The 11,857-nt window shown below is 39.9% G+C and overlaps 1 protein-coding gene across 1 annotated transcript in view; it reads left to right on the top strand.

Annotated features, from left to right (window-relative positions):
• HMCN2 (hemicentin 2) overlaps positions 1-11,857 on the top strand; it is a 196,004-nt gene that overhangs the window by 66,578 nt on the left and 117,569 nt on the right. The window contains exons 16-18 of the mRNA XM_018564746.1: positions 8,653-8,844; positions 10,161-10,256; positions 10,341-10,468. Coding sequence (XP_018420248.1) covers positions 8,653-8,844; positions 10,161-10,256; positions 10,341-10,468 — 416 coding nt within the window. The remainder of the gene's footprint in view (positions 1-8,652; positions 8,845-10,160; positions 10,257-10,340; positions 10,469-11,857) is intronic.

The following is an 11,857-nucleotide window of genomic DNA, read 5'->3' as shown; positions in this document are numbered from 1 at the left end:
ATATACACACACACATTTTTTCAAACTAAAAGCACCAATTAGAGAAATGTGCTTGTGCATATCGGCTGATATGCCAAATGTTTCCAAGTAATAAAAGTTCCTGAAAGTCATTACTGTTTAAACACATTACAGCTGCACAATGCAACTTAATAGATCTGTAATCAGTTATCTTATGACGCTGAAAAATGTAACATTGTTTATTGTTTCCAGTCCATCCGTGTCGATGAGCTTGTACAAAGACGTGTCTTGAATGAGAAACATTCTTCTTTCTATTACCATCTCATGAATGTGCTTAGTCAATCTCTTCTGATACCTATTAGCAACCATATAGACATTTAGGAGTACCTTCATTAGCTGTTGATGTAATTCAGAAACTGCAAAATAGCTAATACTATTGATGCTGCAATATTGCCTGCCAGCATGTGACTTTAACTTAAAGGGAGATGTTACCAATAGCAGATGCTCCTTGGCACGTTTTCCACTGCGGGATCTGCCAATTCATCCTTTTAATGTTTTTGTGGCTGCTGGCAGTGGATACATGTCATGAAAGGACAGCCATGCCTTTGCCAGGACAAAAACCTTAATCTGTGTGAATCTGTGATGACAGAATTATGGTGACTGCCATTTCACATTAGTCTTATCACACTAAACACAAGGGCTGTGTTTAATTGTACCCTATCAAAGCTTGTCTGAGAAGCCTCAGTACTGTTCTTTTTCAAATGCCGATATATGAAATTACATACCTCCTCCCTGTCTGTGCGGACAGTATGGCCACTTTCTGATTTGGCAGAATCCACAGACAGTTTACCTCTTCAATAAGACACAGAAGTTAAATCCAACTTGGTTTTATTTCATATACGTGCAACACAAAGGATGCTTTGCCAGTTATTTAAAGTGTAAGAAGACAATGACCGTCTTAAGCCTTGTCTCTGCAATAAAAATAAAACGATACTGAACAGGATAAGGGGACAGTGAGTGTCTAGCTAAGGACTGTACTAACTAGTAACAAACAGGAGGGGAGACAAGGGAGCATACCAAGGCCAAAAAGAAAAAACAGGTTGCTGTAGCAGCACTCTCTCCACTTGGTATCAGTAGATACCACTATTCAAATATAATACAATTACATTGTGACAACAATATAACACAGAATTATGTGGGACACAACAAGTACAACCTGATCATCCAAATATCTTCATTACAAAACTTCTTTCGATAAAGAAGCTGTTAGGGTTGCCCAAACGTAAATGTTTGTGCTCGTAGAGGGGGAGCGCATCCTGACTCTTGTTTATCTCAAGGGAAAACAATAGCAATTGGCTTTGCAAGTCAACCCTAGCTGACTGATTATTCCCCAGAACAGATGTCTGTCAACTGACCTGCTGTCAACTGACTTGATTGGGCAGTGATCATTGTCTGGCTTTAGACACATAAGAAATGATCATGGTGATACTAGATAGCTGTGATTCCATAAAAATAACCAGGAGCCAATCATTGCACTTCTCACTCATGTGATTACCATGGTGATAACTACATCAAAATGGTAAAAGATTTAATTTATCAATACAATTTGACCATATATTTAGTCCCCTGATGCCCAACCTGTGGCCTTTTGGTACTTGTTGGACCCAACCAATCTGTAGTGGCAGTGGGAACATTGCTTTGTAAAGGGTTTATAGCAGTGAAGTCTACTAGCCTCATGTAACAGGTCCCCAGTCTCTTCCTGTTTTCTGAAGCATGTCTGCAGCCTTTAGCCACACCTCTAATGTGTCCCTGGTCTCTGCCCATCATTTCCTCCAGTATTCCTGCAGTCTCTGAAGGTCCTCTCTAGCAATACATATACTGAAAACTATGTTGGTCCTTTTTAGTGATGTCAGAGACTGATATCACTATACCTTTTAAGATAACATCCACTGATCTGGCCCAAGCAAGTTAACAGAAAATAATAAAAACGATGATTAAAGCTGCAAGCCAATTACACAAGCAGGAAAAGAGATTTGTGGGGCATTCTGTACATAAAAAATGCACAGAACAGTTTTAGAAAATTAACGTTTGCCACAGTTCAAAATGAGTAGATCATTTTAAACATTAAAAATATAACATGGCTTGTGTTGCAATTATTTATATAAAGTTTAGGGTTAGTGGAATTGCTTTCTAAAGAAACACAAATAATAAATACAGAGCCACCCTGTAGAAGAAGAAATTAAATACTTGCCTTTTCAGCAGGCGGTGGCAGCAGTCTTTGCTTTCTTGAAGAAAGCAAGCAGTGTTGTGTGTCACCTGCCTGCTGCTGGTTTATTAGTGTGTCCTGTAGTGATTAGACATGTGCGATTCGTTTCGTTACGAATCGAAATTCGTACGAATTTTCCTGAAATCCGAATGGCAGTTTCCGAATTATATCCGAAATACGAAATTCCGTTAACGAATTTCGGATCCGAATTTCTTTGAAACAGGAACTAATATTACCCCTGTAAATGAGGTTGAACAACATGACAAGATTTTTTTTTAATCCGAGATACGGATCCGCTGCTGCTGATGCATTACAATACACAGTTACACACACAGGCAGGAAATTCGAAATTCCGTTGACGTATGTTCGTTCCGTTACGAACATTCGTTATATTGAAGGTAAAAAGCAAAGTACATTTATATTGGAGTTGATGGTATTTTTTTTTAAAAGTCCGAAATACCTGAAATACGAAATAACGGATATTCCGAAACGAAACAGAACAAATTTTTTGACGGCGCACAAGTCTAGTAGTGATGCAGCAGCCAACGGGAGGAACCACAGTGCCCAGAAGGCAACCTGGTACACGTGGAAGTGCCAGATACCGTGTTTCCCTGAAAATAAGACACTGTCTTATATTTTTTTGGGCTCAAAAAATTTTCGGGGTAGGTCTTATTTTTTTTAATGTACAACAATCCAAAGTTAATGCAAATCCAAATTAAATAATCCAAAATGGCAAAGTTAAGAATAGGGTGATAGGGCAAGCAGGGGTGACGTACCTTTCCAAGAGCAATTTGGTAACCAGAATGAGCGAAGCATTGACTTGTGCGGCTCTGCTCCCTCCGCTGCCGCCTCGCTTCTTCCAGCCCTGGCTTCGTTGGCACTGTGATTCTCTCCCGCCCCTCCTACGGCTCCTCAAGTTCCCCCTTATGCCACCACCGGCCCTGGGAATGGTCACAACTAGGTCTTATTTTCGGGGTAGGTCTTATATTTTAGCAATTCACAAAAATAGTACTAGGTCTTATTTTTGGGGTAAACGGTACAAGTAGCACCCACAGCTCTTCAAGAGAGCCAAAACTGAAGTAATTGCTTGCCAGATAGGTATTAAAGCTTCTTTTTGGCAGGGTGGCTCTGTTTTTCCTTTTTTTATTGCTGCAACAGGGTCGCTTTAAAGCAAATTGACTCTGGTGAATAACAGCAGCAACAGCAGGATAGATCTGCCGATAGATCAGCACTTTCCTTATTTGTAGTCGCCATTTCGCTTCATTTGAGTTCTTCATGCCCGATTTATTGCATCCATTATGCACTGGCACAAGGAACAGGTCTTTGAAACAAGGTAAGAAAAAATGAAAGAAAATAGATCTTAAGGGCTGTCAAAGATGACAGGCGTTAGAAGCACTTAAAAGCCAAGCTGTGATATGAACGAACCTCCTGGGCAAATGATATACCAGACAAGCCGTCATTTTGTATCAGGATACAGCCCTGTGGCAGACTCATCCACTTCTGCAAAACTTGAGTCCGTAAAAGACTGGAAAACCGTACAAAGCAACGCTTACATCATTACATCACTCATCTCACCAGTAAGAGCAATGACATCATACCATCACAATGTCACCAACACCACTCAAACATCAACAAGCAATATAAAACACAAACTGCTAGCTGAAGGCTTAAAGATTCCTTGGTGGGATGAGTCATCTACTAAAACCATGTTTTCAGGAAGCACCGAAAATACAATTCAGATTCCAGACGTGTGCTATGAAGATTATTAAATAAATAAATATGTCTCAGAGGAAGAAAATAAATAAGTACGGTGCATGAAGCACAAAACATGGCTTGGAAGCACTTAATAGATTGAGTTTAAATATACACAGCTGTCCGGGTGACTCCAGATTGAATCAGTCGGTGGCACAGTGTTAAATATCTAATGATGATAAATCTGGAAATGAATGATGAGTTCATCCTTTAGCCATATTTATCGAGGTCACATTGATATTGGACCACGGGTGCAAACATTTTTGGCAAGTGAAGTTTTAGCGCTAATAAATAGTACACACAGATACATTATTACCACTGATATGTGTTTTGCATTGATGTTTATTGCGCACATGTTCATAGTAAGTAAACTAGGACAGAGCCATAAGTCAGTTTCTCCTATAAGCTAGATAATGCTCAGAAGGGATCCATCCACGCTACTGTCTAGAAGGAAAACCATATTGATTGAGCAAGGATTTCCAATCTGGCCAAAAGCATGTTTCCCTGAAAATGCTTGTTCGGGGCTATTGTGTGCTGTTCCATTTGTCAAAATGGAACTACCATCTAATTTATATGGGCAGCTTAAAGCAAACCTGCTCTTTTACATGCAGGGCACGTTCACTTTAATGGCAGCCCAACCAACAGCAATGTTGGCATTTCTTTTTCTTTTCTGCCACTTTTTTCAGTTGCATGTGACTCATTCCTCTCTCTCCCACATGACAGTGCTGATGGCTGATGATTGGCTACTTGGGCACTAAGTGCTTTACATGAGGGAGGTGAGACAGTCCTTAGGTTTTGCCTCTGAATGGAGCCAAAAGGGAGTGAACCTGCATGGGCAAAGCACATGTTACCTTTAAAGCTCAACTTCAACTCCCCTGTACTTATCTACCTTCCAGCAATGTGATGTCCACAAACTCCCTTGCAACCGTTGACATCTTTGTCCAAATTTTCTTCAGGTCCGACATTGGGGCAGCAGGGAGTAGATGGGCAGCAGGAGTGTGGAATTCCTATGTCCCGATGCCCGGGACATGCAGTTCCAGGCGGGTAGTTATTTTCTACATTTAGCCCTGCTTTTGGCAAGCAGAGCGAAATGTACAGCAGGGAAGCCACCGCTTGTTTTGTACAAGTGATCCCGATGATGTCACCGAGATCACTTGTACGCAGCCTGCAGGTCTGCCATTCTCCATGGGGGAGGGGGGCGCATTGAGAAACCTGGCATTGGGGCAGCAGAGAGAGTAAATCCGGCCCTGTATAGGAGTTAATTCATCTTGACACCAAGGCATGCCAAAAATATACCCTCAGCTGCTCATCCAAATTTTATTTTTAACAGTAGAGTTCCCAATAACACCTAATCCTAACCACCAAGCTAAAATCTAATCTTAAACCTCAACCTAACCCTTCAACACCCCAACCATAACAATATAACAGCTGTAATTATGTGGCTTTATTACTTTATTGCTGAAAATATACTATACCAAAATGTGTCTTATTATGGCGCCAACAAATATTTCAACATTGACCTGCCAAAAAAATTGTTCATCTGACAAATACAATGGGGGGAATTTATCAAAGCAATTGCACCAGTTTTAGCCTCTTAGAACATTTTTTTATGAGCAAATCTGTTTAGCCGCCCCTTTTAACATGTGTGCCTGTTTTGACCAGAGCTTGCACTATTTTCCCGATTGCATGTGTTTTTTGTGCGTGTTTTGCCCCTGTTTTTTATCTGCGCTTCTCCTGTGGCTGGCTGAAATGGGAGAATCATCTTAAAAAAACAATCGCTACTTAAGAAGTCCCCAAGACCACTTCTTCAAGAAGCGACAGTTAAGCTTTTTGCCTGGAGTTGAGAGTTTTCTTTCCTGGAGACTATTTCATCTCATTTATGAACAATGAACATTACACTAGCAACATAAATCTAGCGCGAATATACCCCATGCTCCATATGCAAGTTCAAACACTCTGAATTGCTATGGTATTTTTGGAGGAATTGGGGTATTATTAAATTGTGTATGTGTTGGACCAGATATATTTATATTGGGGTGTGATATATGTATCATCAAAATGGGCTAAAGCCCAATTGAAGTCATGAAAATAAGTTTCTCTTTATAGTCCTCTACTGTTGTAGGTTATGATGAGTATCTTATAAAAAGGCCTTATTATTATTATTATTACATAGTATTTATATAGCGCCAACAGTTTGCGCAGCGCTTTACAATATAAGGAAGACATTACAGTTACAATACAATTCAAGACAAGATGGTAAGGAGGGCCCTGCCCCTGAGGGCTTACAATCTGAAAGAGAAGGGGGAAATGATACATGAGGAGGTAGCTGTGGTATCTGTGGGAATGAATTATTTGAGAATGTTCAGTGGTTAGGTCGAGGTGGGATAGGCTTCGCTGAAGAGATGAGTCTTTAGGGAACGCCTAAAGGCAGTCAAGGTGGGAGATAGACGGACAGGTTGGAGTAAAGAGTTCCAGAGGATGGGAGAGACTCTAGAGAAGTCCTGGAGGCGAGTATGGGAGGAGTGGACAAGGGAGCTGGAAAGCAGGAGGTCAATGGATGAGCGGAGGGGACGGTTAGGGTGATACTTAGAGACAAGGTCTGAGATATATCCGGGGGCGGAGTTGTGGATGGCTTTATAGGTGACTGTTAATATTTTGAATTTTATCCTCTGGGCGAGTGTAAGCCAGTGTAGGGATTGGCAGAGGGTGGATGCAGACACTTGACTTTTCTCTTAGTGGAAATGCACTTTTACCTACATCAGTGCTCTATGCTGGCCTAGCTGAGTAATGGTCACATCCCTCAGCACAAGTGTCCTCCCAGAGGAAGAGAGTACTACACACAATTTTTACACACCACTGTCAGTAAAGAACCCAGATTTGTCAATTGAAAACTCGAAAACAACACAGCAGACAATTGCAGGATCCTAATAAAGCTTTTTGTACTGCCATTTATGTTTGCTTTCATGTCTAGGTAACTACTAATTGTCCTCCTGGTCTTTATAGATGATTTACACAAAGTAACCAGAACCGCTGTCTAATCCTGAGGACCTAAATGTAATTTACTCACTAATTATTGTTCAAGTCACTATTAAAGGAGTTAAATGTGTGTCTTGCCTGGACAGGTATTGCAGACATAATTGGAAAGCCGAGATATTTGGCTGTGGCTGCGGCTGCGACCATTTGCCTATTAAAACTGAACTCCAGGCAGATATTAAAACATTTAACGTGTATATATAAAGGCAAAAAAGTTTAGGGGATGGGTAAAACCTTGTTAAGATTTTTTTTCTATGGGGGAGCTTTCCCCTCACTTCCTGTCCTGGAGATACAATAGGCAGAGAAAAAATATTTTGAAATGAAGGTCAAACTGATTTTTTTTAATTCAATATTTAGTTAATTCTATCTAACTAAAAGGAATTTTGAAAACATTTTAAAGAATGTTATTTTTTTCTAAACATAATCCGTGACACTAAACGCAGAGGTTAAACCTTAAAAATGTACAGTACCTTAACTATTAACAAAAATGTATCTTATTTGTCAGCTGTAGATACTCAAATCATCTCTGAATTGGTGCTGACACTGTCCTTCCTTCTGGAGGGGGGCTACTTTTGTTCCCCGCTCCAAGCTCGCTCCCATGATGGACTACAATCTCATGTTTAGTTCACTAATTTGTATTGAGATTGTAGTCTATCACGGGAGCGAGCTTGGAGTGGTGACTACTTTACAACACACACATGGACCATGGAGAACAAAAGTAGCCCCCCTCCAGAAGGAAGGACAGTGTCAGCACCATTCAGGGATGATTTCAGGATCTACAACCGAGTGATACACAAATAAGATACATTTTTGTTAATATTTAATGTACTCCTGATTTAACTCCTGAGTTTAGTGTCACTTTAAGACAACACATAGAAAACACTATTCCCTTTAGAAAAAAAAAACTATAGCATGCTTTCAATTAGTAAGTGAGATTGTAGTCTATCACGGGAGCGAGCTTGGAGCGGGGAACAAAAGTAGCCCCCCTCCAGAAGGAAGGACAGTGTCAGCACCATTCAGGGATGATTTCAGGATCTACAACCGAGTGATACACAAATAAGATACATTTTTGTTAATATTTAATGTACTCCTGATTTAACTCCTGAGTTTAGTGTCACTTTAAGACAACACATAGAAAACACTATTCCCTTTAGAAAAAAAAAACTATAGCATGCTTTCAATTAGTAAGCATTTAGTGTTATTGTTGTAATTTCCCTGAATGTAAATTTTGATGTGACTTCCACATTTTAACTAGCTTACTATTCCATATCTTTATGAGAATCTTTATGTATGCTCTGTTTGAATTGCCCAGGTTTGTGGCAGGTTTATGGAGCATCCCCCAAAAAGCACAAGGATAGCAATAAAAACCTAACCCTTTGCTCTATCCAAAACCAGATAAAATGTTATGGCTGAAGTTGTGCTTTAAAGGAAACCTGTCTACTCAGAACTAAGTTATAAGCTTTAAGTGAATTTAAGCATGTAGTGTAAACATGTGGCATCTAACTAACCAATAAAATAATATTTTTTGTATTCTTATCAATAATATGTAATTAATTGAATTACCAGTTTAGATGGTCATGTCACTGTGGATGCCTTTCCATGCTTGCTTATATTTGTTTACCCTTGTCTTTGTTTCCCTCCAGTTCCTCCTCAGTTTGTAGACTTTCCATCGGACGTAGAAGTGGATGTTGGAGAAAGTGTAAAGCTCATCTGCAGTGCTGAAGGCAGCCCCATGCCGACAGTGTCCTGGTCTCGCCAAGATGAGGGTCCAGTGGTCCCATCTGGAACTACAGAGATCATAGATGGCCTTGGGTCAAACACCGTCCACATGAGAAGTAAGGCAATCACACAGGATGCTGAAGCAGTGCAAATAAATTCACTAGTTCCGCCTTTGATGAATTAGACTCCCCTACTTATTTAATAACACTTAATGAAGGGCAAACATAGGCAGGTGTCCACAGCAACCAAAAACATTTCCACTTCAGTATTCTCTCTAGTAATATATTTCATCCAATGTGGATGAAGGCAGTAAAAAAAAAAAGAAATTCTGCCCATACACTGGCACGCCACCCTGAGGCTTAATCGTAATGTTTAAAGTATATCTAATCCCAAGAACAAATATGTAATATATTGCACCTTAGTCCTTTTTGTGTTTTTTGTGTTTCTTTTTTTTTTTATTAGAGGCTAAGTACATTTTCTGCAAGTACAGAAAAATACCTGCCACAATTCCAGTATCCATGTAAATTCCTGTGCTGAAGTTTCAAACAGCCATCTTCCGTGAACCACGAAGCAACACCTTTCTATGCCATGGAGGTGTGGGGGTGGGGGTGTCCATAGTATATATCAGGAGAGCAGCCTAGGGTGACAGCGCTGCATTGATCCTCCATAGATATAGTACAGTGAGTATTCAGAGAAAAAAACCTAAAAAAGGAAACTAATACAGCTACCTCATCTAAGGACAGGCTAGCTGCAATATATTAATTATTTGGGGGTTTGTATACCTGGATACCCTTTAAAGGAGGGATGAACAAATTAATCTGGAATTTGGGAGCCAGTCTGTTCAATCTAGGAGCCAGCAGGATATTTTTAGAAGCCAGCTCTATTGACAATAACTATAGAAAACCTCAAAGTTAGGCAACAACTGTATTTTCTAAGGGACATTGGCTACCTGGCTCTTGGGATTTCACCAGACCTGCTGTATAGCATTATTTTTTTTCTTTGTGTCTTCTTTTAATTACATCTGTCCCCCTCATTTCTTGTCCTAATGTCTTGATTGTGTTGATGTCACAACAACAGGAAGTGAGTAAATCTTCTGAACAGTTTCACGGAAAGCAAAACAGTACTATCAAAAAAATAAATAAAAGTAAAAATTGTTTTTCGCTGTAGTTAATCTTTCAGGTTGGGTTAAAGTAATGTGTTAGGTGTAGGTTAGGAGTGAAGAGCTCTTTTTAGGAGATGACTATGTGTTATTTGTTCAGATTGTTAAGTGTTAGGAGGTTCTTGTTTTTGTCAGTGACAGCCCAATGCCAAGAAATAATATACTGCAGATTGCTAATCTGGTGCATGAATCAGTTTATTACCATTATCAGATTATGAATGTTTATCTGTATAATTGAATAAACGCATCTTTGTTAACATTCTTTTTCAAAAGTTGCAAAGCCAGAGGACACGGGAGTGTATGTGTGTGAGGCCCGGAATCCATTTGGCTGGGTACAAGCCGAAATCCTCCTAACAGTTACAGGAATTGGTAAGGGTCATACTCCATGTATGTATGTGGCACACTTTGATAAATATAGCTGCAATGGTCAGTCATAATTCATTTCCATTCCAGTGGCTCCGCAAGTGGGTGAGGCACCATCGGAAATAGATGTCCTTGAAGGAAATTCTGTGTCACTACCCTGTCCAGTCATAGCAGGAAACCCCCTGCCAGTACAGCGCTGGGTGAAAGACTCAGGACCAGTAAGTTAACTGTTAGATAAAGGTGTACATACAGCTCTACCTACCTGCTACATGATGTGAGGTTGAAAGTATACTTTTACTTTCAACTTGGTAAAACACACACAAGTGACTAAACTGCCTGAGTTATTTTATGATTCCAATTGTCCCCTCTTCTCATCTAGAAGAGTCAGTATTTGCATAGGAGTGGGCACTTCAGCATGAATCATGGACAAAAATGGTAATGGTGTAATTTAGCATTGAAGATTGCTTGCTGGGTCGAGTATTTTGCTTTTAATGACTAGGTGACAGGTTTTCTTTAAAATACACCCGACACACAAATGTGCCTACACGTAGGTTTGGCTGTGTTCAAAGCTTCTCCTCTGAGACCAGAACCCATAAACTTGGGCACTTAAAGTAGCCAAACATCAACTTGAGCTCCATAGCCACAGCATCCCACGTTAACTTAAACTATGGCCAGCAGAGACGCCCATGCTTGGCAGCGCTGTGTGGGGTCCTGAGTAAGCCTGCTGGAGTTTTGACTTGGTTATCACATTTTGGTTGACTTGCTAAGAATTCCTAGATTCAGAACACACAGAAGAAGCTTAGATCACAGCTAAAGGTGCATACAGGAAAAAATTTGTATTCTTAAGCTACATTAACACGTCTGCATGAGAGGTGATTTTTTTAAAGTCAAAGCACCCAATTGTAACTTGTCTCCAAGGCATCAGATGTCCATGCTCATTGGTAATGGAAATATAATAATTGCAGACTGTATTATTGTATCCAAGGGAAATATCAAAGTTGTACAACAACAATACAAAGAACTTAATTTAAAAAGGAGATAGGAAGTACAGGGCGTTGCCAATGGTCTTCAGGAGTACAATAGTAGCCGCTCTACTCTTTCAAATTTGATCATAGAGGGCACCTCAGTTCCTCTCTGTATCACTCTGTTCTTTTCGGAAGGACCTTCCCTGTGCACCAGATAGTCAAAGGATTCCCCACTGATGCTTTTTGGGGCACTATCTCTTCTTCAGAAAACTCAGCTCTTTGCTTGATTTAAGGAGTATGTCCTTTAGACACTTTTTTAGGGTCTAAAGGACATAGGGTAGAGCAGTTACCATCATTTTTCCAGCTGCTTATTTCTCAAGACCATTAACAAACACATAAGCCGGTACATCATAACTATACTGTAAGTTTAATTTTGTTTGATTTCTACTTTTTAGCTTTTTGCTGTGCTTCAAACACGTTTAACATGCATTACCATTCAACCCTTTGAAATATGTGTTTTCTTAGAAAAAGTAGCTACAATGTAGAATGCAGGTTATTTTAAACACACAAACTCAGAGGTGGGAATGTTCCCATAGACACTTGAATAAGTTGTATGTTTTTTTCTCAGGTGAGCTGACTTTA

Source organism: Nanorana parkeri, unplaced genomic scaffold (assembly GCF_000935625.1).
Source record: "Nanorana parkeri isolate BGI_ZX_2015 unplaced genomic scaffold, ASM93562v1 scaffold778, whole genome shotgun sequence".
In the NCBI taxonomy this organism is placed as follows: Eukaryota; Metazoa; Chordata; class Amphibia; order Anura; family Dicroglossidae; genus Nanorana; species Nanorana parkeri.
Note: the sequence above shows the minus strand (reverse complement) of the source record. Positions and strands in the feature narration are given on the sequence as shown.